The following is a 24,684-nucleotide window of genomic DNA, read 5'->3' as shown; positions in this document are numbered from 1 at the left end:
CCCCATCCCTGGGATTCTCCAGGCGAGAACACTGGAGTGGGTTGCCATTTCCTTCTCCAATGCATGAAAGTGAAAAATGAAAGTGAAGTCCCTCAGGCATGTCTGACTCTTCGCGACCCCATGGATGGCAGCCTACTAGGCTCCTCCGTCCATGGGATTTTCCAAGCAAGAGTACTGGAGTGGGTTGCCATTGCCTGCTGAGGATTAAGTAAAATGGGTTGCAGAGGACTCTGAGAGAACGACTGGGTGGGAATGCAGGGAGAGATGAGTGGAGGTTCCCACCCCTTCTCTTGTCAACCCCTGAACAAACATTTGCTGAGGGTTCCTCACAGACTCGGGTGGCACTGTGCTGTGTGCTGTAGCAACAGAGATAAATAAAGCATCACCCAGCTCTCCAGGTGCTCAGTCTGGAAGGCAAGTAGCTGCCAAGTGGAGTGAGAAGTGTTACGACAGACACATGGATGAAGTACACAGGGTCCGCAAGGCGAAGCGGCCACCACTGCCTGGGGAGAGCTCAGATGGCCCTGACCCTGTGCTGGCTCTTTTCACAGCTGGATAACCAGCCCCAGACCCATGACCCTGGGCTGCAGTCAGAATTTAGCCTCCCGGGATCCACGAAGCACCTGCGCTCCCAATTGGCACAATGCAAACAACGCTATCAGGATCTCCAGGAGAAGCTGCTGATATCAGAAGCCACTGTCTTTGCCCAGGCCAACCAGCTGGAGAAATAGAGAGTCATGTTTAGTAAGTCTTAAGTTCAACACCACCTGTCTTCTTCCTGAGAACCTCATACTTTGCAGATTTCACTCTTTTTTCCCAGTCTCATGGCCAGTTTCATCCTGACTCTTACCTTAGCATTGTGGAAGTAGATTGTTGTTGTTTGGTCGCTAAATCATGTCCAACTCTTTTATAACCCATGGATTGTAGCCTGCCAGGCTGTTCTGTCCTTGGGATTTCCCAGGAAAGAATACTGGAGTGGGTTGCCTCCAGGGGATCTCCCTGAGCCAGGGCTCGAATCCAAATCACCTGCTTTGGCAGGTGGACTCTTCACTGAGCCACCAGAGAAGCCCACGGAAGTGGATGCTTAACTTCAATTTGCAAATGGCAGAAACAAATAAATGAATAAAGCAAGTTTGCAGTGACAGCATGGGGGGAAATGAGCTAACATCTAGCTTCACTGATTTCTGGTACAGTCAACAAACTGCCTTACCTCTCTCAACATATGTTGATTGTTTCTCTTCTGCTCCTCTTTGCACCACATTAGACTCTTCAGAAGTATACCATCGTTGTTGGTCTAGAATCAGTGCTTTCTCATAGAACTTCTGCAGTGACATAAATGTTCTGTATCTACGGCACCTGTGGTTATGGAGAACATGAAATGTAGCTAATTCAATTTGGGGATATAAAATTTTATTTAATTTTTATCAGTTTAACATAAAACAGTCACGTTTATAACACTTAACAGAACAGTGCAGATCTTGGTGTCTTTGAAACTCTGAATTAGTTCTGCTCCATTCAAACATTCCCTGAACCCCCATGAACAAAGCATTTGCTAGTTTCCCTGGGGCTTGTAGAGTTGACAGTATGCAGTGTCTGACTTAAACATGTCTGGTCCCAGGGAAGCCCAGGTTATCTGTCGGTAAGCTCACCAAGGGGGAGCAAGCTCACCTGGTGGAGAGAGGTCCTGCTGCCTGGAGCAGGTGTTTCTTCTCCCACCTCAGTCCAAAGAAGCGTCTATCCCACTCTGGGTCTGACCTCCCCAAGGGCCAGGGTGCATGCTGCTGAGGAAGAGAGTGTATGTGGGAAATTAGATCCTCTGTAGCACCCCCTGTCTGTTCCCAAGCAGGTGGATCATTGGTGAAGCAGGACAGCAAGCAGGTGCAGGTGGACCTCCAGGACCTGGGCTATGAGACCTGTGGCCGAAGCGAGAACGAGGCCGAGCGGGAGGAGAGAGCTTGGGTGCGGGGCTCGCCCTCCCAAGCTAGGGGCAGCCTTCATGTTTGGGTGCTGCTGGCCAAGCCCACATCTGATGCGGAGCCGGGCTGAGGGGTGCAGTAGACTGAAGGGTGCACAGGACGGGGGGCAGAAAGTTTGGAGAACTCATGCCCAAAGTGAGGCTGAGTGTGAACTTGAATTTCTACAGTTAGTTTTCAACATGCTGCCTGTTAAAAAAACTTTCAGTGTGAACTTTAAAAAAAATAAATGTTCTATCCAACTGATTATTTTAGAGAAAATACTGTGTATGTGTTAGTCGCTCAGTTGTATCTGACTCTGTGACCTCATGGACTGCGGCCTGCCAGGCTCCTCTGTCCATGGAATTCTCTGGCAAGAATACTGGAGTGGGTTGCCATTCCCTTCTCGAGAGGATCTTCCCAACCAAGGGATAGAACCCAGGACTCCCACATTGCAGGCAGATTCTTTACCACCTGAGCCACAAGGGAAGCCGAAGAATACTGGAGTGGGTAGCCTATCCCTTCTCCAGCAGATCTTCCTGACCCAGGAATCAAACCAGGGTCTCCTGCATTGCAGGCAGATATCAACTAAACTATCAGGTGGATATGCAAACTGTACATCTAAAAAAAGTGTTTTTCTGTTATAAAAGCACTGTAGCTATAGGGACATCCACCAAGTTGAAACTGAGGAGAAAAACACTGAGTAAAATAGAAGGTGACCACACCTGACTTGCAGGGCTCTTGGGAGGACAAGAAATATGGCATTTGGAGGCTAGTACAGTGCCAGCGCTGAATCAAGTACTGCTTTAATTTTTGTTCTAGTAATTATTGTCCTCAAGACCTTGAAGGGCATGGCCTCCGCAGCATGCCCAGCTTTACTCAGGAGGATGTCTTTGTCTTTTCTCAGAGTGTGAGGAGCACAACAGCCTCAGGGAAACAGTCTTGATGGAGGGACTGTGCTCTGGGCAGGGACACCTGGGCTCCACAGTGGCCAGCCCCCCTGGGAAGAAGCCCTCGGAAAGCCAACTAGGGAAGCAGGAGGCGCTCCGGGCATACAGAAAGTCGGAAGACATCTCTGTCCTACATAAGGACATCAAAGATCTGAAGGCCCAGCTGCAGAACGCCAACAAGGTCATTCAGAACCTGAAGAGCCGGGTTCGGTCCCTCTCAGTTACAAGCGATTATTCATCTAGTCTGGAGAGACCCCGAAAACTGAAGGCCGTTGGTGCCCTCGAGGGGTCCTCACCACACAGTGTCACTGATGAGGATGAGGGGTGGCTGTCTGATGGCACTGCGGCTTTCTACCCTCCAGGGCTTCAAGCTAAAAAGGATCTGGAGAGTCTGATCCAGAGGGTGTCCCAGCTAGAAGCCCAGCTCCCAAAACCTGGGACAGAAGGGAAGCTGGCCGAGGAGCTGAGATCTGCCTCGTGGCCTGGGTAAGGAGGGTGCTCTGTGGATCATTGCTTGATTGAAGATGTCTACGTTTCTGTGTGAAATAGGGAAGCCCAGGCAGGTAGAAGAGAGAACCCATTGGGGCAGTCAGAGAAGGACCTATTTCAATGGTAGTCCTGGGTGTTAAGAAAGGACACCTGACCCCTGCTGGGAGATACCAGGTCCCTGGGATTTCCTCTTAGGAAAGTCTTCACACAGCGACAGGACGTATAAGTAGTCAAACTGGAGGCAGACTTCCTGGGTTTGAATCCTAGCTCCAGTACTTACAGGCTGTGCAAACCTCTTTAGTCTTCCTGAGCCTGTTTCTTTATCTATTAAATGAGGAAAATTAGAAAACCTATCTCAAAGGGTGGTTATTAGGTTTAAATGAATTAATCCAAGTTCTTATAATAATGCCTAGCACATATTAAAGCTCTCAACCCTATTTGTGTAATTATTATTGTTTTTGATACTTTGTGTTGAAAAACACTGGACTAGATGTCCATCTCGGTATCTAGGTTATCTATGCTGAGTAACAAACCACCCCAAAGCAGGGGATTCAAACAGTAATTTATGTGGATTGGCTGGGCTTAGTAGGGGTCACTCTCACATCAGGTCTCTCACGCCGTCAGATGATGGCTGGGGCTGGAGTCACTGAGACGTCTGGCTGGAATGGCTTCTTCATCCTCGTGCCTGGTGACACAGTGATCCCTGGCGTCTCTCTTTCTCCACGTGGCTTCCTGTCTTCTGGGGCCTTTGCTCCTGGCCTGGGCCTCTCATAGTGGTGCTCTCAGGGTAGTTTCACTTCAGCAGGGTAGCTGGCTTCCAGGAGTCAGGAAGTAGAAGTTGCCAGGTGAGTTAAGAGTGACTCCTGGACTTGGCGCAGTGTCACCTCCAGTGTGTTGTCTTGGTCAAGGTGGTCACAGGGCCCACACAGATTTGAGGCGGTCGAGAATGACTGCTGCCTAATGATGAAAGAGGGGCACAGCCACACTGTAGCCAAGCATGTGGAACGGGAGCTTGAGTAACGGCCATCTTTGCAAAATACGGTCTGAAGTAATATAGATGGTCTTTGAAGTAGAAGACATGAAAGGACTTATGTGGATTTTTAGGATTTATTGAGTACCTACTCAATAAATCTATTTAGCATTTATTATCAACTGTAAGTCTACACTCTATTGGTGCTGAACGGGAAGTAAAATACAGCACTGTGTTTACCCCCACGGAACTTATTTTTCACTTTGGCGCATGACTAATGCATGCTAAACAGTGGAGGAATGGTGGTGTACCGTGTTGTTTGATGCAGTTTTGTCAGAACAGAATTTACTCTTAAATACATCCTTTGGTTTTGGTGCCAGAATTCAGCATAAACTGAGGAATTCTTAGAGATGCTCTGACAGAAATCTCTACAGAAGCCCCCATAGCTTAATTTTCCATTCTTACTCTTTCCTCTTCTTTCATTCTTTAGGAAATATGATTCCCTGATTCAGGACCAGGCCCGAGAACTATCCTACCTACGTCAGAAAATACGGGAAGGGAGAGGTATCTGTTATCTCCTCACCCAGCACTCGAAAGACACGGTAGAGTCTTTTGAGGACCTCCTAAGGAGCAACGACATTGACTACTACCTGGGACAGAGCTTCCGGGAGCACCTCGCCCAGGGCAGCCAGCTGACAGAACAGTTCACCAGCAAACTCAGCACCAGTAAGTTGGCCTCGTGGCTTCGGGACCCTCTCAGTCACTCCCAGAGCCTAGCCCCCAGTGGCCGCCTCACCTCCACCACAGCTGCTAACCCAAGTCCTGTTTCTACTTCTTTCCCGGGGGCCGTGATGGGATCAGGACTGGCCGGTGGGCCGCACAGAGGAGGAACCACAGGGTTGGAGAGCTCGTGATTACAACTGTAGAAACGTCATCATTTATGGAATGTGCCCTTTGGGAAAGGAGACTGAGTTCATCCAGTGTTGGGGGAGAAAGGGCGGAGGGATGGGAGGACTTCATGGCAATAAAAAGAGCCCTGAATCGAGAACTGCAGGACACAAGCTCTAGCCTGATGCTACCATTCAGTTTCTTTGGGCAAATGACTTACCTTTTGACATCTCTTGTTTCTTCGCCTATTGCCCGGCATCGCACGTGAATATAATTCAAATAAAGGACAGCACCATGCCCACTTGAACGTGGGCATTGAACGTCACAGTACACAGGCCAGGAATATTGGTCATGGTTAGAGTCTTTTACTTAGAATTTCCTGAGAGCACCCAAGGGGGCAGAGCAGGGTCAGTTTTGGGGCCCAAGCAGCCCACATCCCAGGTGCAGGTGCAGAGGTGGGACAGGGCTGTTGGTCACTTCCCTAAAGCAAGAGCAGGTTCTTCGTGAAAGCTGTGAGGGGACACAGAGCTCTCACTGGGAGTCGTTCTGTGGCAGGCCTGGAGCCTGGTATGTTATGGAGGGAATCTGGCCAAGTGCCTTTTAAACATTTTTTGCACTGATTTGGGGCAAAGGCAGCCATGATGGTGATCTCCAGGTCAGGGAAGTTCTGCCTGGTGAGCGCTGGAGATCCCGCAGGTCTGTTCTCTAAAGATGCAGCCTGATGTCTCCCACATGTCCTGACCACACATAGAGTGGTCACTATTTTGCACTCGAATAGGCTCGTGCACTTATAATGTGTAAAGTGAGACCTGTTTAATTTCTTACTGTTTCTTTCTGAATTTGGTTTTCAGAGGATCATAAAAGTGAGAAAGATCAAGCTGGACTTGAGCCTCTGGCTCTGAGGTAATTCAAATAGAATCTGGTAAAGTAATTGGGAACAAGGCCTAAGGGATCAAGGGCTCCAACTTCACAAGACAGAAGTGGGGGCGGAGGGGGTATGGAAAATACTGATTGTAATGAATTCATTTGTTCATGAAACACCTTCCTGTTCCTTTTAGCCTAATTCTTCACACTCTTTTGATAGAATTCTATTGATTTCTATTTGTATAATGATTCTCCAGGCTTAGTAATCTAGAGTCAGTCTGACCTAAAAGTAAACTTACCAAATTTCAAGGGTCCTTGGCACCCCAAGGATCTCCTCTGCTCCCCAACTCTGTGTGTTTAAGTACATGGTGCACTTTTTGCCAAGTTGGCTTACCCCCAAGTGGAGTTAGCAGCTAGTTTAATGGCCACACAGTTTCCTTGGGAAAAAAAGAATTGTGTTACAGTTCCTAATAAAATTCCTCAATGTTGCAGATCTTGGGAGGCTACAGTGCCTTGGAAACCAGTTTTCAATGAGTCATTGCATATTTTCTTATTATGTGCAATAAAATTCAGGCTCAGAGTCCTTTGCAGTTACTAGTTCAAATCCCTTTGTGTCATGAGTGTGTTTTAGACCACTCAGTTCGTTCAGTTCAGTCGCTTAGTCGTGTCCGACTCTTTGTGACCCCATGAACCACAGCACGCCAGGCCTCCCTGTCCATTTCAGGCTCTGAGCCCCACTGTCGCCTCTCAGGTGGATTTTCTCAGTGAAGAAGCAATCTGCAAGTCAGGAATGAAAGCTGCTCACAGTGCTTGCGCTTGGTGCTTTCCCTGACAACAAGGCTCTGCCCTGGTTACATTGTAAGATCAGATTCCAGTTCTTTGAAGAATACCAAACATGTTCTTTCATTCATGGGTTTTGTAGATTCCATCCATCATTCAAGTCATTCTGCTGTACTGTCTTCCAAACCATGAGCAACCAGTTCATCTCAGGGGGTTAAGGCCGAACCCAGCAGCAACCACATCAGCCTCCCAACTCCCCAGAATCCCCCCATGGAGGCCAGCCAGGCCCATCCAGGTATGCACTAGCCAATGGGGCAGGGGCTTCATCTCCTCTCACTCAGCTTTGACTTTTCTTCAGGGATAAGAAAAGCATCATTAGGAGCTTAGATACATTGAATCCTAGACAAAAATCAAGAGACCATTCAAATTCACTAATAGGGTCTGACTAGTCTTTAACTACCGTAGAAAAATAAATAATCCACATCAGACTTTGAGCTGCATACCAATTTTGACCAGTAGTTGGCTAATCATTTTAAAAGAATCATCTTCATTTCTTTCTCTCATTTTACCCTGGGAATCAAAGAGGCAAAATGTTTCTCTCAGGATTATTGCAGCCAGAGAGCAAAAAGAAATTTCCACCTGCTGCTCTCTTGTGTCTTTTCCCCATTTTCTCTGCAGAGGAGCCTCTGTAGTTGGTGGGGCTATTTCCTTCATAGGTGAGAATGCTTCAATATCCGTAGAAGGAATTCTGTTCACATTACATTATCTTTCATGGTTTTATGAATGGGTCGGTGATCCTTGAGATATACATGGTGTATATCTTAGACAGACAGAGTTGTATATTTCATTTACCTGCCTCAGGTTAGTTACCAGGGGGTGTATTATCCAATCACAGCTCCACACTAGCAATGCACAGAACAGGCAAACCTTATTCTCACCTGCTGCCCCCCAACAAGACGGGCTGGCTGCCTGCCTTCAGCGTGGTTGTGGTGAGGTTGCGTTCAGTAGAGACACCTACAGAAGAACACTTTTCTTCTGCCATCCTTGTCCCTCTTGAGAGCAAGTCACCCAAATCTTAAGGAAAAGAATGTGTCCAACTCTTTCTGGGCTCAAAGTTTCTGGGCCAAAATTTCCAGCTAAACCAGGAAATCATGGGGAAAAACCATTCGTCAAGCACTGTAGACATCTCTGTGAATGCTTTGGGATTAAAAAGAGCAGAAGGTCGAAGGTTTTAGAGTCAGAGTGCCTCTCTGAAGGAGGCCTGGGCTGTGTCACTTGGTAATTCAGGGTCTTGTACTGCTCTGATACCATGTCAGCGTCCTGGGATAAGGGATGTTTTTCGGAATGTGATCACTGTCTTCTGTGTGGAACAGTCTCCACAAGTCTAGACGTTTTGGGTTCTGCTCCCTCCGTGGGCTACATGCCCTTCAAATGTTTTTAGGAAAAGGAGAGAGATTCAAACATCAGAACTTCCCAGGCTTCCTGAAATCTATAGATGGGCTGCATAATGATCACCTGTGAAGTTTTTCTTTTAAAAAACTTTCTGACAAGAGTTTATGATTCAGTAGGTTTGCATCAAGGATGGAAGAATCCACATATGTTTAGCATTTTCCTTAAACTATTTGAATGTTCAGACAGATTTTTGCATGCCACTGTGTCTGTCAGTTTGCCAAGGCTTTTATTTTTCCTTTGGTGAATGAGCACAGTGATTTGGGATTCTCAAGTTTGTTTCCATCAGCCTTGAATTTCATGCATTAGTCATGCCAGCGTCCCCACTCTCCTAGTCCACTCCTGTCCTCCTCAGGGTGAGTCCTGTTGCTTTCAGGAGTGCTAGGTGTAGGGGAGTCTTGTCACAGAGGCCAGGACTGGCCCACGCTGGCAGCAGCACCCCAGGGCTCCTGAGAGCATTCAGGCAGAGCCATCCTGACCTGCCATGCCCAGATGGCTAGGATGGGGCTCTCATGGCTGCCTGAGCTATGGTAATGCTACCTTGCCATTTTATAACCAGTTGTTTTCCAGATGAGCATAGAATGTGAATGCAGGATAGCCCTGGCAGGGGAGAAGAAGGAGCGGGTGAGATAAGCCAGCCTCTTGGGTAGCTCTGCTCCCCCTTGGCCATCTTAGTCATCATCACATTGAATGACAGACACTCCCCAGGGAGACACCTGGTCAGGAAATAGTTTCACCTTCTCAATCTTTCACCCGTTCTTTTCTCTCCCTTTCAGTCTAATGACTTGTGTCCTTTCTCCCTGACTTTCTGTTTCTAGGCCTTCATTTCCAATCCATACCCACGCTGGTTAGCCTTCCCCAGGCACCACTGCCCTCAGCTCCACCCAGCTTCCTGCCTTTCAGCTCTGCTGGCCCTCCCCTCCCTGGCTGCTGTGAGACGCCCATGGTCTCCTTGGCGGAGGCTCAGCAGGAGCTGCAGATGCTGCGGAAGCAGTTAGGAGAAAGTGAGCACTTCCTGCTGCGTTCGTGTGCTTGCGGACGGCGGACCCACACTGTGTGTCTCTGCATGGCTTTGGCTGGATGGCAGAGTTTTCAAAATAACACAGGGGTACACGCTATCAGTGGACGACTGTGGGAGAGCTGCGCTTGCTATTTTTGGAAATATATTTGCTGTTATCTTTCTCATGTGTGTGTTTCATCAGTTAGTAGGTAACTAACTATGCTTCTGTGTGAAATAAGAAAAGAACTTCACATGATGAATTTGCCCTCTAGTAGTGCTTTTAAAAACACTAGAAAGCAATTTGAAATTACCTTATAACCATGGTCTGTGCCTGTAAAGAAGAGCTTGGATGGGCCAGAGATTGATGGTCACCATAGACCACAAGCTGAGAATGTGTACACCTTGAGCCCCATTTAGACCACATTAGTATCCCTGAAATTGGATACACTGTCTACTCTAACATTAGTTTGATTTCCAGCTAGACCGAGATCATTTTTAAGGAGAGTCTGCACATGTTCCTTCCAGCAGGCAGTGAGGTCTAAGAGGCTACCTTCTGCTACCAGTGTTACACGGGTATAGCAATCTAAGGACCTACCAACGTGAACATGGTCTCACCTTGTGTGCCAGGGCCAGGGCAGAGAACTAAAACTCAGAGAGTGAGGTTACTTGATCAAGGTCACTAGGAAGGGCGAGAAATGGGCTTGAATTTGGATCTTCTGCTCCTAGTTCCATGTTTCCATCATACCTTCTCCATCTGGAATGGTTTTTTTTTTTTTTTTAATTTGTTTTTATTTTTATTGGGCTCTAGGGAATGGGATGGGGAATACCTCTGTTAAATTATGCCCCATTAGAAGATGTCCATTCTAACTTTCCTGGGATAGCTTTCGGAGTTTTTTCTTTTTCTTGGAGCCGCTGTTCTTGTTGGCAGCAGCCTCTTCGGGTCCACTGCTGAGTGGCTCCTCCTTGGAAGACAATTTCCGCTTTTTCTTGGGGACCCTCTTGTTTTCTGACTCATCAGCGTCAGTAACTGGTTCCTCTTTGGGAAAAGATTTCTTCCTCTTGGGAAGACTTCCAGTACCAGCTGTCTCTTCAAGATCACTACTAACTAGCTCTTCCTTGGAAAAAGATTTCTTTTTCTTGGGTTTGGAAAAAGAGACAGATGGGTCTTCCATTCCATTCTCCTGAAGAGCCTCCTGGGGCTTTTGCTTTTTCTTCTTTTTGGGTCTTTCACTTGTCTCCTCACACTCCTCCGGGGCACTGCTATTTTCTGAAGAAGCCAGGGCAATTGCAGCCAGCCTTTTCTTTTCCTTCTTCAAGCGTTTCTTCACCTGTTTCTCGAGCTTCCTAGTAATCTCAGCAGCCGCTTCCTCTGCCTGAACTATTGCTTCCTTCATGACATCCAGATTCTTTCGGGGAATCTCTCCAGTCTCATAGAACGACAGCTGCTCCTCAACTTGTTCTCGAAGCTTCTCCCCAAAAACACTGGTGGGCACCTCAGAGAAGCAATCGATTCGTGAGGCAATACTGCATTTGTTTGCCAGGTATTGGGAGATGCGACCTTTGTTCTTGGCAGCTGCTCGGCCAATGAAGGTAGAGTGGAAAATGAGTCCATATTTTGGGGTGTTACCCCTTGTCTTCAAGGCTCTGGAAACTTGGTCCCTTTGCTGGGCCCAGGGAATCACTCAGACACCAGGACTGGCCATCACCCCCATAGCAGAGGACTGTATAGGTCAGGGAGCCCTGGTCAACCATCACTGTGATCCCCAAATGGAATGGTTTTGTTACAGTCCTGCTGAGAGCACAGGCTGAGCTCAGCTGAACAATGCTGGAGTCCCCTTGCCAAAGTCTTTTCTCTCTTTAGAGATGACAGCATGTGCTATTCTCTCTGAACTAGAACTTGCTACCACGCTACCATAGCAGGTCTGGAACCAACAACTGATGGATAACAAATCTGTTCCATGCCGAAAGGCACGAGTGTTCACTAGACTACTTTTCATTTCCTCACTTCCTTTTCTTCCATCTTTCCACATTGTCAAGTTGTCTTTGCCCAAAGCTAGAGACAGGAAGGAGAGCACTGTGCATGAAATGGTCTGCTGATGCGGGTTGAACTGGAGTCACAACCAGTCTGTTCCATGGGCCAGATTTTGGATGGTCCAGCCTTGGCAAGAAAGGCTGTAGCGCTTTCTTTGCCTTGTTAAGCACAGTCCTCTCCAAAGAGCTCATCAGCTCTCCTCCTGTGCTTTAAACCAAGCTTCCGAGTGGATAGTGGTGCATGGCAGCTTCTCAGGTCTCTATGGAGCTAATCTTCTTGTGCAAGTGTCTGTCTGGTGTTTTTGCACAGTTTAGGGCATGCAGAGCGCATGTATTGTGTGGCCAGGGAGACTGGAACATGAGACTACTGATCCCTGTTACTGATAGATTTGAAGCCTCCTGCGACCTTGGTGAGAAAGTAAGCTGAGTGTCAACAACCACTGATTTCCCCTTTGCCTTGTGTGGGGTTGGGGTTGAAAAAGGTGTGGATGAGGTAGGGAGTCATGTCTCTTAAATCCTGGACTGTAATTTGCATGCTTACATTTTTCATCCCCCTCCTTAATTTCCACTGATCCTAATGAATATCTAGTAGTTTTCAAATTGGGGAAGGGGAGATGCTTGACAATACTTCTCAAACTTTCCTGCCTTTTAGAATCAGCTAGGACGATTTTAAAACATTCAGTACCTAAGCTGAACCACATACCCGTTAAGGTCAGATCTCTGGGGAACCAGGCACTGGTACTTGTTTTTACCTTATCTCAGATGATTCCAGAATGTAGCCAAATTTGAGAACAGTTATAAATAAGGATCAAAATTGGCAACTGCCAACTATATTAATCCCTCAAAGGGGGTTGGCTTGGTTGGAAGACACCAGGACCTCACTCCTCACTCCTGTTTCTTAGGCAGAGCTACCTGTTTGCTGCTGATGTCGATAATCCCTAGAAAGCAGTCGTCTGAATGTGAATATCCTGAACTATAGCCAGTTCACTTCTTTCCCTCTCTCACCCAGCTGGGATTATTTTTAAATAGAAGCGGAGATGATGGGAAGGCCCATGATTTCACAGGATCTATGAAGGCATCAGCCTATGAAATGAAAGGTCCTACCTCCCCCATGGGAGAGTGTTCATGACTCTTCAGATGCAAGTGATGACATTTCAGTTCCTTGAATCGTGTTGAGTAAGATTCAAATCACCCCTAAGCGTATACAGAACCTCCCCCAACCTCAGCAAAGAATTCAGTCTGGAGTGACTGGGTCCACCATTCTAGCTGGATTTATGCCCCCTTTCTCTTCTGACAACCCCAAAGGAAAACTAGAAAAACTGGCACTTTAGCTTCCGGAACAGCAAGTACTCACAGGAACACAAATATTCCTGTTCGCAGGTGTGCTCAGTGCTATGGCCATCACACTCTGAACCCCTGACTTTCCCAGTGAGTTCTCCCCAGGAACTTCCTGGACTCTATCATGAGGCAATATCACGGGAGCCAGGTTAGGGCCACAGGACTTTCCTGTTGTGTCCATGGGTGACTTTATTCACCCCCTACCTCTTGTGTCTCTTGCTCACAAATACACGGGGTGAGAGTCGCAGCCTCCAGGGTCTAAGTCTCCATCTCACTGGTGTTCCGCAGCCGCTGAGGCCTCCGCCCGTGTGTCCCCGTCAGTGTCCGTTCTCCTCAATCACGCGCTTCCTGGCTGATCCTTGTGTTCGCTACTGCTTCTCACTCATGTTTCCTTCTGCCCAGGTGTCACCAGTGTTCATCCTGCTTCCCCAGACACATTGCCAACCAACCATATAGAAGCCAGACCTTCCCACTACCGCAACCCTACCCAGCCCCTCTGTCCTCCAAGCAGCACCACCGAACTGGGCAGAATCCTGGAGCCTGGGTACCTGGGCAGCAGTGGCCAGTGGGACATGATGAGACCTCAGAAAGGGAGCATATCTGGGGACCTATCCTCAGGCTCCTCCATGTACCAGCTTAACTCCAAACCCACAGGTAAATACAAAGCCGAGCAGGTCAATTGTTTCTCTAAACCATATGGAACCTCTTGCATTTACCAGTTACCCTGGCAAATGGACATGTACACTTACAACTCCCTTACATGCACCCCTATATGGGAGGAGGCCCATGGGGCTTGCTTAGTACCAGCTGTCCTGTGTTTAAAACTAAATTACTCTTTTATTAGGGTAAAAGTGATAGGTTATTTAATTTTAAACCTTTTTTTTGTGTGTGTTGGGGTATACCCGATTAACAATGTTGTGATAGTTTCAGATGAACAGCAGAGGGACTCAGTGATACATACACACATACCCATTCTGCCTCAAACTCCCCTCCCATCCAGGCTGCCACATAATATGAACAGAGTTCTATGAGCTATACAGTAGGTCCTTGATGGTTATCCATTTTAAATATAGCAGTGTGTACATGTCCATCCAAAATGCCCTATCTCTTTCCCCCAACCTTCCCCCTGGCAACCATAAGTTTGTTGTCTAAGTTTGTGAGTCTCTTTCTTTTTTTCTAAGTAAGTTCATTTGTATCATTTCTTTTTAGAATCCACATATAAGGGATGTCATATGATATTTCTCCTTCGCTGACTTCACTCAGTATAACAATCTCTAAGCCCATTCATGTTGCTGCAATGGCATTATTTCATTATTTTTTATGGCTGAGTAATATTCCACTGTGGTGTTGGAGAAGACTCTTGAGAGTCCCTTATACTGCAAGGAGATCCAACCAGTCCATTCTAAAGGAGATCAATCCTGGATGTTCATTGGAGGGACTGATGCTAAAGCTGAAACTCCAGTACTTTGGCCACCTCATGAGACGAGTTGACTCACTGGAAAAGACTCTGATGCTGGGAAAGGTTGGGGGCGGGAGGAGAAGGGGACGACGGAGAATGAGATGGCTGGATGGCATCACCGACTCTGTGGACATGAGTTTGAGTGAACTCCGGGAGTTGGTGATGGACAGGGAGGCCTGGCGTGCTGTGATTCCTGGGGTCGCGGAGAGTCGGACACGACTGAGCGACTGAACTGAACTGAACTGAATATTCCACTATGTGTGTGTGTATACATACATATATATATATATACACATACATATATATATGTTGCCGCCATTCACTCTTTAAACAAAGTCACCTGAGCTCCCATATGCCCATGAGAGAGGACAGTGATGTTTAAGGGTCTTGCTGAGAGGCCACTGGCAAAGCCCACAAGTGGGCCCCAGGGTGCTCCATCTCCACCTCTTCCTGTCCTCCTGGGTGGCTGCAGGGGCTGACCTGCTAGAGGAGCATCTTGGTGAATTCTGCAACCTGCGCCAGCGCCTGGAGGAGTCCATCTGCATTAACGATCGCCTGCGGGAGCAGCTGGAACACAGGCTCAGCTCCACTGCCCGCGAAAGCGGTAGGAGAGGGCCAGGGCCTCCTATTTCTGGTCTACTTAGGGAGAATCTAAGGTTGCCCTAGAGAAGAGCGTCACAGATTTCAAAGCACTGTGGTCTGCTTTCCTCCACTTGCTCCTTACAGTCAGCAAGGCAGGGGGCAAGGACCATTCCCTCCCCTTGTTGCTGTATCTGAGCTCAGAGAGTAGCTCTCCTCACTGCAGATCTAACCAGATCTGGTCCACAGAATCCTCTGACTTCTCCTTCACCCTAAAGCTGCTCATTTGCTGCCTGCTGACTTCTGTGCCCTGGTTCTGTGACTGGCATGTGGTGGAGCCAGGTCTGCAAGGCCTCCTGCAGCCGCTCACCAAAGTGGCCTTCCTGCCCACACTCTCCCCCAGGCTGCTGACACCGGGAGGCCGGCCTTTCCAAACACCCTTGACCTGTCCACACTGCAGCAAGAGCAGCTATTTAGGGAACAGAGCCTCCTGAACTGCTCACCCAGGGCACATGAAATGCATGCAAAGAACTCCTGCAGAGGAGCCACAGCAAAGCCAGGCATTCAGCCCAGCAGACTTCGTCCCACCAGGAGACAAGTCCTCAGGGTTTTCTGCTGGGTTGGGACAGTGTCTTTGGAGGCAGAGAACGAGCAAACAGAGATCCACTGTTACACAAATGTGTAACTTACCTGCTTGCACTTCCTCGGACAGGCTCCACCTCTAACTTCTACAGTCTGGGCCTGGAGTCCACACCTCAGCTTTCCAATGAGAACAGAGTCCTTCGGGAAGAAAACCACAGGCTTCAGGCTCAGCTCAGTCATGTTTCCAGAGGTGAGTGCCAAAAGCCACAAACTGTGGTCAGTGTTGTATCCCTTTCTTCCCTGGCCATACCCATCACCAGGTATGGAGAACCTAAGAGAGGAGAAGGTGGAGAGAACAGAGCTGCTCAGACCCACCAACACCAAACTCCCATAGCTTTTCTCACTCTAGAAAGGGCTACTTTCTGACAATCCCGAACCGTGGGCCCTCAGACGCCTAGGCTCCAGGGAGGAGGAGCTGTAGGAAAGCCACTTCTGTGCGACCCACGTGCAGTGATTCAGTCATTAGCCACCAACCTGGACACCAGTAAGTGCCCGTCCTACCTCCCCACACTCACAGCTGGTTTCAGTCCAGGAAAGGGAGGAGCAGGAGGCCTACACACCCTCTCAGGCTCTTCCAAGACCTCGCGGAAGCTCCCTGTGTCCCTCTCGTGCTGATGTGCTGTGTCTCCTCTCCATCTCCCTCCTCCTACACTCAGGGCTCCTCTCTGGTCCCTGGTCCTCATGACTGTGTCTGGAGGTGCTAGAAAAACATCTTCCAGAGCTTTCTCAACACTTTTGAGTGGGCATCCATGTGTGGGCATCTTTTCCTTTGGGCCTGGGGAGCGGGGGGTGGGTGCTGACCTTAGTGTTAATTGAGTTAATGGAATCAATGTATTTTCCATCACAAATTATTTTTATTTACAAATATTTATTGAATATGCAAACAGACAAAGAATAGTCGCTAAGAGGATTAAGCCCAGAATGAAATAATGCTTGTAGGAAAGGAAAAAGATATTAAGAGAGGTTTCTACATAAGCCTCTTGATCCTTGGCAAAACTCGCGAGTGGATTATTGCATAGAGGGTATGTGAGTACTTAGAAAATAGAGTTAGGAAGCAAGAGTGTGTTCCCTGAAACCAAGGTGGGCCATACTGAATCACAGCAGCAACCTCTTTCTGCAGAGAAAGAGGCTCCCACTCCTTGGAGCATGTGAGTGTAACAGCAGACACTGGCTTTGCCTCTCAGGCAGCATAAGCTGGCCTTCCTTTCACCTTAGTTCTGTTTGTCTGGATGAATGTGCTTGGGCTTAATCTTCCTGCTGACCTTTGACCCTATGATATAAGTACTCCTGTGTTCTGCTTACCAGAGCACTCCCAGGAAACAGAATGCCTGAGGGAGGCTCTACTGACCTCTCGATCCCGCCTTCAAGAGCTGGAAATGGAGCTGGAGCACCAAAAGGTGGACGAGCAGCAGCTACTGGAACACCTGAAGGAGAAGCAGCAGGAGATCTTGCATTTCCAGGAGGAACGCCTGTCTCTCCAGGAGAAAGACTCCAGGTTAGAGGGAGCCCGTTGGAAAGGAAGATGGCCGTATTTTCAGATTTAGAAAAAGGGATATTGGCAAGTCAGTGAATGGTCCTTTTTGGAAACCTTGATATCCCCTCTGCTATTTCAGATTTATGGGTAACTTTGAACAGAAGGAAGGACTTCTCTAGGAATGACTTTTTCACTCCAAAGTTGAGAGAGTAAAACCCTCTTATGTAAGGCTTCAGCATATCAGATTCTGGAGAAAGTCCTTCCAGTGAGTTTTAGGATATGAGTCCCATCATAACCTAGGAGGTCGACACCAGCCTTGATGCTGCTTCCCAGCATAAACCCTGTAATAATTGCTGGACAACATGACAAGACCCGGTGGGGCAGCAAGAACACCAGGTGGTGTGTCCCAGGTGTGATGGCTAACCGCACAGCTCTAAGCAGAGGGACGTGACCTCCTGAGCCTCTCTCACCACATCTGTGGAATAAAGGCAGCGGTCTTCATGACACCTCAGGAGACATCCAGGGCTAAAATTCTCTGATGCAAAAGTTGGCTCAGAGCCTCTTGCCCTGATAGGAATCCACCTGCTCAGTGGACCCTTGCTTCTCCCTTGCCAGGCTGCAGCATAACCTGGCCCTCCTGCAGCAACAGTGTGAAGAGAAACAGCAGCTTTTCCAGTCCCTCCAGTCAGAGCTACAGATCTATGAGGCACTTTATGGCAACTCCAAGAAGGAGCTGAAAGGTATGTTTTCCCTTCTTCCCCACCCTGTGGGCTTCTTGTTCTTGCTAAAGCTTCCGGTGAAGTCTTTACCTTGGAGTTCTGGAGATCTTGGAAACTTACTTTGTTCTATCTGAGAAAAAGCCTCAGTCATTGAGGATCCCAATAAGAAGGGGGGAATGCTCACATACAAAGCCCAGATGCTGGTTACAAGAGCAAGGTTTAGCCTACAGATCCTTAAAAATAGGCTACAAGAGTCAAACTTCACCTACCTGGATGGTCTGAGACAAGTTAATCAAAGTTAGATTATGCAGTGATTTTAAAAAAATGCAAAGAACCATTCTGGTGGTGTCATCATTTGAAAACGTCTCAGATGTGAATTCTGATCACCCATGCAGCAATTGTTGCAGACAACCAGCTCCCACGCTGACCTTTCCCCAAGTGAGAAAGAAGTTTTCTTTAAAGATATTTTTATTCTGGGTATAATTAATTTATCAGAAAAATAACTTGCAGATATTTCTCTAAGTCCTTTTAGTGTCTTTGGAAGTCAGCACTTTTTAGATTCTATTGAACATCAAATTTTTTTCTTGTATTGTTTATGCTTTTCTTTATGTCCTAGCGAAGAAAGCTTTGTCTATCTCAAGATCATAAAGATTTCCCTGTATTTTTCTTCCTGAAGTTTTATAGTTTTTGCTCTTACGTTTAGGCTTGTGTTTCATTTTGAATTAATTTTGTATATGATGTGACAGAAAGGTTAAAGTTCTTTTTTCCCCATATTGATATCCAGTTTCTCCAGCACCATTTGTTACAAAGAATGTCCTTGTCCCATTTAATTACCTTGGCAGTTTTGTTGACAATCAATTGACCATAATTTCTGTTAGTAATATTTTGTAATTTTTGGTATTTTCATCTTTCATATTTTAACTTTTACATAAATATTTCTCATGTGTGGGATAACATTTTCATTTCAAATGCCAAGTGATTTTTTTGCTAGGATATAGAAACACAATTGATTTTTCATCACCACGACCATCCTCAAATTGCTTGGCATCTCCATTGAAAAACAACTGCTGAGGCAAAAAAATCACTTGCCAATATATGTGTGAGTCTATTTCTGAGTTCTTCACTCTGTTCCATTAATCAATATGTCCATTCTTCCACCAATAACAAACTGTCTTCATTGTTAGAGTTTTATAGTAAGATCTGAATTTGTTTGGGTAAGTCTTCACACTTTGTTATTTTTGTTTCTCTTTTAAAATTAAAAAAAATGTATCGGAGTATATTTGATACACAATGTGTTAGTTTCAGGTGTACAGAAAAGTGATATAGTTATACATAGACATATATCCATTCATTTTCAGAATCTTTTCCCATATAGGTTATTACAGAGGATGTTTATGTTAATACCAAACTCCTAATTTATCCCTCCCCCCATCTTTACCTTTTGGTAACCAGAAGTTTGTTTTCTAGGTCTGTGAGTCAGTTTCTCTTTGTAAATAAGTTCACTTGTATTCATTTTTTAAGATTCCATATATAAGTGATATTATATTTGTGTTTTTCTGTCTGATTGATTTCACTTAGTATGATAATCTCTAGGTCCACCCATGTTGCTGCAAATGGCATTATCTCATTCTTTTTTATGGCTAAGCAATACTTTGGCCACCTCATGCGACGAGTTGACTCACTGGAAAAGAGTCTGATGCTAGGAAGGATTGGGGGTGGGTGGAGACGGGGATGACAAAGAATGAGATAGTGGATGGCATCACCAACTCGATGGACGTGAGTTTGAGTGAACTCCGGGAGTTGGTGATGGACAGGGAGGCCTGGCGTGCTGTGATTCATGGGGTCGCAAAGAGTCTTACACGACTGAGCGACTGAACTGAACTGAATAGCCCATTGTATACATGCACCATATCTCCTTTAATCATTCGTCAGTGGACATTTAGGTTGCTTCCATGTCTTGGCTATTGTAAGCAGTACTGCTGTGAACATTGGGGCACAAGGATCTTTTCCAAGCATGGTTTTCTTCAGATTTATGCTCAGGAGTGGAATTGGTGGATCATATGGTAGCTCTATTTTTAGGTTTTTAAGGAACCTCCATACTGTTCTCCCTGTGTCTACACTAAATTCCCACCAACGGGATAGGAAGGTTCCCTTTTCTCCACAACCAACCTAGCATTTATTGTTTGAAGATATTTTGATGATGGCCATTCTGGCCAGTGTAAGGTAATACCCCATTGTAGTTTTGATTTGCATTTCTCTAATAATTAGCCATGTTAAGCATCTTTTCATGTGGTTTATCACCATCTGAAATGTCCTCTTTGGAGAATGTCTATTTAGATCTTCTGTTTTTTGATTGGGTTGTTTGTTTCTTTGATATTGAGCTGCAACAGCTGTTTGTATAATTTGGAGATTAATCCCTTGTCAATCAGTTGATTGCAAATATTTTCTCCCATGCTGTGGGTTGTCTTTTCATTTTGTTGATGGTTTCCTTTGCTGTGCAAAAGCTTGTTAAGTTTAATTAGGTCCCATTTGTTTCTTTCCATTTTTATTTCTTTAATCTAGGAGATGGATCCAAAAAGAACTTGATGAGATTTATGTCAAAGGGTGTTCTGCTTCGGTTTCCCTCTAAGAGTTGTATAGTATCCAGTCTTACATCTAGATCTTTAATCCATTTTGAGTTTGTTTCTGTGTATGGTGTTAGAAATGTTCTAATTTCATTCATTTACATGTAACCGTCCAGTTTTCTCAGCATCACTTATTGAAGAGACTACCTTATATACATTGTAGAGTCTTGCCTCCATTGTTGTTGATTAATTAATCATGGGTGCATGGGTTTATTTCTGGGGTTTCTAGCCTGTTCTATTGATCTTTGTGTCAGTACCATACTGCTTTGATTACTGTATCTTTGTACTGTAGTCTGAAATCAGGGAGCCTGATTCCTCCAGCTTCATTTTTCTTTGTTAAGATTGCTTTGGCTATTTGCGCTCTTTTGTGTTGCTATACAAATTTTAAGATTTCTGTCCTAGATCTGCAAAAAATTTCATTGGTAATTTGATAGGGGTTGCATCAAATCTGTAGATTGCCTTGGGTAGTGTAGTCATTTTAACAATATTGATTCTTCCAATCCAAGAACATGGTATATCTGTCAATCTGTTTGTGTCATGTGCGATTTCTTTCACCAGCATCTTATAGTTTTCAGAAGATAGGTCTTTAGCCTCCTTAGGTAGGTTTACACCTAGATATTTTATTCTTTTTGATATGATGGTAAATGAGATTGTTTCCTTAATATCACTTCCTGACCTTTTGTTGTTAGTATATAGAATTGCAAGATATTTCTGTGTATTAATTTTGTATCCTGCAACTTTACCAAATTCATTGATCAGCTCTAGTAGTTTTCTGGTAGCATCTTTAGGATTTTCTATGTGTAGAATAACCAGTCCATCCTAAAGGAGATCAGGCCTGGGTATTCATTGGAAGGACTGATGTTGAAGCTGAAACTCCAATACTTTGGCCACCTGATGCGAAGAGCTGACTCATTTGAAAAGACCCTGATGCTGGGAAAGATTGAGAGCAGGAGGAGAAGGGAATGACAGAGGATGAGATGGTTGGATGGCATCACCGACTCAATAGACATGGGTTTGGGTGGACTTCAGGAGTTGGTGATGGACAGGGAGGCCTGGCGTGCTGCGGTTCATGGGGTCACAAAGAGTCAGACGTGAGTGAGCAACTGAACTGAACTGAATCATATTGGGCTTCCCAACATGGTAAAGAACCCACTTGCCAATGCAGGAGACATAGGTTTGACCCCTGGGTCAGGAAGGATCCCCTGGAGAAGGAATTGGCAACCTACTACAGTATTCTTGCCTGGGAAATCCCATGGACAGAGGAGCCTGGTGGGCTATAGTCCATGGGGTCACAGAAGAGTCGGACACAACTTAGCAACTAAACAACAACAATCATGTCATCTGTGAATAGTGACAGTTTTACTTCTTTTCCAATCTGGATTCCTCTTACTTCTTTTTCTTTTCTAATTACCATGGCTAGGACTTCCAAAACTATGTTGAACAAAAGTGGCAAGAGTGAACATCCTTATCTTGTTACTGATCTTAGAGGAAATACTTTCTTTTTCAGCTTTTCACTGTTGAGTATGATGTTAGCTGTGGGTTTGTCACATATGACCTTTATTATGTTGAGAAAGGTTCCCTCTGTACCCACTTTCTGGAGAGTTTTTATCATGAATGGCTGTTGGATTTTGTCAAAAGCTTTTTCTGCATCTATTAAGATGATCATGTGATTTGTGTTCTTCTATTTGTTAATGTGGTTTATCACACTGATTGATTTGCAGATATTGAAAAATCTTTGCATCCCTGGGATAAAGCCCAATTGATCATAGTATATGATCCTTTTAATGTATTGTTGGATTCAGTTTACTAGTATTTTGTTGTGTCATGTTCATCAGTGATATTGGCCTGTAATTTTCTTTTTTTGTGGCATCTTTTTCTGGTTTTGTATCAGAGTAATGGTGACCTCTTAGAATGAGTTTGGGAGTGTTCCTTCCTCTGTAATATTTTGAAATGTTTCAGAAGGATAGGTATTAACTGTTCTCTAAATAGAATTTGCCTGTGAAGCCATCTGGTCCTGGGCTTTTATTTGTTGGAAGTGTCTTAATTACAGTTTCAGGTTTAGTAATTGTGATTGGTCTATTTATATTTTCTATTTCTCCCTGGCTCAGTTTTGGGGGATTGTACATTTCTAAGAATTTGTCCATTTCTTATAGGTTGTCCATTTTATTGGCATGCAGTTGCTTGTGGGAGTCTCTTATGATCCTTTGTATTTCTGTGGTTCTATTGTAACTTCTTTTTCATTTCTAATTGTATTGATTTGAGCCTTCTCTTTTCTTCTGATGAATCTGGCTAAAGGTTTATCTATTTTGTCTATCTTTTCAAAGAGCAAGGTTTTAATATCATTGATCTTTTGTTTTGCTTTGTCTCTATTTCATTTATTTATGTTCTGATCTTTGAATTTTTTCCTTCTGCTACCCTTGGATTTTGTTTGTTCTTCTTTCTTTAGTTGCTTTAGTTATAAGATTAGGTTGTCGGAGTTGTTTCTTGTTTTCTTGCTGCTGCTGCTGCTAAGTCACTTAAGTCGTGTCCGACTCTGTGTGACCCGACAGACGGAAGCCCACCAGGCTCCCCCGTCCCTGGGATTCTCCAGGCAAGAACACTGGAGTGGGTTGCCAGTGGGTTGCTGTGTTCCATAGGTTTTGGATCATCATGTTTTCATTTGTTTCTAGGTATTTTTTAAATTTCTTCTTTGATTTCTTCAATGATCCATTGGTTATTTAGAAGCATATTATTTTTCTTCACGTTTGTGTTTTTTTTTTTTTTTTTTTACAGTTTTCTTATAGTTTATTTCTAATCTCATAGTGTGTGGTCAGAAAAGGTGCCTGCTATGATTTCAATTCTCTTAAATTTCTCAAGGCTGGCTTTCTGGCCCAGCATATGGTCAATCCCGGAGAATGTTCCATATGTAACTGAAAAGAATGTATCATCTGCTGCTTTTGGATGGAACGCTGTAAACATATCAATTAACTCCATCTGGTTTAACGTTTCATTTAAGGCTCTTGTTTTCTTACTGATTTTCTGTTTGGCTAATCTGTCCATTGATGTAAGTGGGGTATTAAAGTTCTCCACTATTACTGTGTTACTGTCAATTTCTCCTTCCATGGCTTGTAGAATTTGCCTTATATATTGAGGTGCTCATGTGTTGGGTGCATTTATATTTACCACTGTTATATCTTCTTCCTGGATTGCTCTTGTGGTCATTATGCAGTGTCCTTCTGTGTCTCTTGTCATATATTTATTTTAAAGTTTATTTTGTCTAATATGAGTATTGCTACTCCAGCTTTCTTTGGATTTCCATTTGCAAAGAGCAACTTTTTCCATTCCCTTTCTTTCAGTCAGTATGTCTCTAGTTCTTAAGTGGGTCTCTAGTAGACAGCATATATGTGTCTTTTTGTATCCATTCAGTCAGTCAATGTCTTTGATTAAAGCATTTAATCCATTTTCACTTAAGGTAATTACTGATACATATGTTCTTATTGCCATTTTGTTAATTGCTTTAGATTTATTTTTGTAGGTCTTTTTTCCTCCATTCCTCTTATATTCTCTTTTCTTGTGGTTTGATGACTGTCTTCAATGTTGTGTTTGGGTTGATTTACCTTTTTGTGTGTATCAGTTGTAGATTTTTGTTTTGTGGTTACCATGAGGTTTTGATCTAGCAGTCTATATATAAACAAGATTGTTTTAAATTGTCCATCTCTTACTTTCAAATGAATTTCCAATAGCCCGCTTTTATACTCTGCACTTCTCCTGATTATTGATTTTGATACCGTATTTGTGTGTGGATAACTCTCTACCTTTACAGTATGTTTACCTTTGCAATATGTTTGCCTTGCCAATAAGCTTTCCCATTTGTAATTTTGTTTCTAGTGGTCTTTACTTTTCTGCCTTGAGAAATTTCCTTAGCATTTGTTGCAAAGCTGGTTTGGTGGTGCTGAATTCTCTCAGCTTCTGCTTGTCTGTAAAGCTTTTGATTTCTTCATCTGAACAAGAGTTTTTCTGAGTAGACTGTTCTTGGGTTGTAGGTTTTTCCCTTTCATTACTTTAAATATATCATGCCACTCCCTTCTGGCCTGCAGAGTTTCTGCCAGAAATATCAGTTGATAACCTTATGGTGATTTGCTTGTATGTTATTTTTTGCTTTTCTGTTCTTGCTTTTAATATTTTCTCTTTGTCTTTTATTTTTCCCAATTTGACTAATACATGTCTCAGAGTGTTCCTCCTGGGGTTTATCCTGTACAGGACTGTCTTCACTTTCTTGACTTGAGCAACTGTTTCCTACCACACATTAAGAGTGTTTTCAGCTATTATCTCTTCAAATATTATCTCAGGCTCTTTCTCTTTTCTCCTTCTGGGACCCCTATAATACAAATGTTGGTACATTTAATGTCCCAGAAGTCTCTTAAACTATCCTAATTTTTTTATTTTTTAAAAAAAATTTGAATGTATTTTATTAAGACTAGTTCTGAATGGAAAAAC

At 44.7% G+C, this 24,684-nt stretch overlaps 2 protein-coding genes and 1 non-coding gene across 3 annotated transcripts in view; 2 read left to right on the top strand and 1 right to left on the bottom strand.

Annotated features, from left to right (window-relative positions):
- LOC129556737 (myomegalin-like) overlaps nt 1-24,684 on the top strand; it is a 631,881-nt gene that overhangs the window by 482,084 nt on the left and 125,113 nt on the right.
- Nucleotides 1-24,684, top strand: part of LOC148778140 (myomegalin-like) — a 45,677-nt gene that overhangs the window by 9,907 nt on the left and 11,086 nt on the right. Inside the window, 15 exon segments of the mRNA XM_088836013.1 lie at nt 552-744; nt 1,847-1,959; nt 2,038-2,041; nt 2,860-3,388; nt 4,852-5,087; nt 6,101-6,152; nt 6,865-6,896; nt 7,036-7,188; nt 9,161-9,346; nt 13,114-13,365; nt 14,643-14,774; nt 15,462-15,581; nt 15,909-15,911; nt 16,697-16,886; nt 17,481-17,605. Of these exon segments, the coding sequence (XP_088692139.1) occupies nt 552-744; nt 1,847-1,959; nt 2,038-2,041; nt 2,860-3,388; nt 4,852-5,087; nt 6,101-6,152; nt 6,865-6,896; nt 7,036-7,188; nt 9,161-9,346; nt 13,114-13,365; nt 14,643-14,774; nt 15,462-15,581; nt 15,909-15,911; nt 16,697-16,886; nt 17,481-17,605 (2,320 nt within the window).
- Nucleotides 11,019-11,104, bottom strand: LOC148778141 (small nucleolar RNA SNORD86). The gene has a single exon (XR_016037354.1). It is a non-coding gene; the product is annotated as a small nucleolar RNA SNORD86 (small nucleolar RNA).

The sequence above is a fragment of the Moschus berezovskii genome, chromosome 4, assembly GCF_049115385.1.
Source record: "Moschus berezovskii isolate FMDL1 chromosome 4, NW_MosBer_1.0, whole genome shotgun sequence".
Taxonomy (NCBI): Eukaryota; Metazoa; Chordata; class Mammalia; order Artiodactyla; family Moschidae; genus Moschus; species Moschus berezovskii.
Note: the sequence above shows the minus strand (reverse complement) of the source record. Positions and strands in the feature narration are given on the sequence as shown.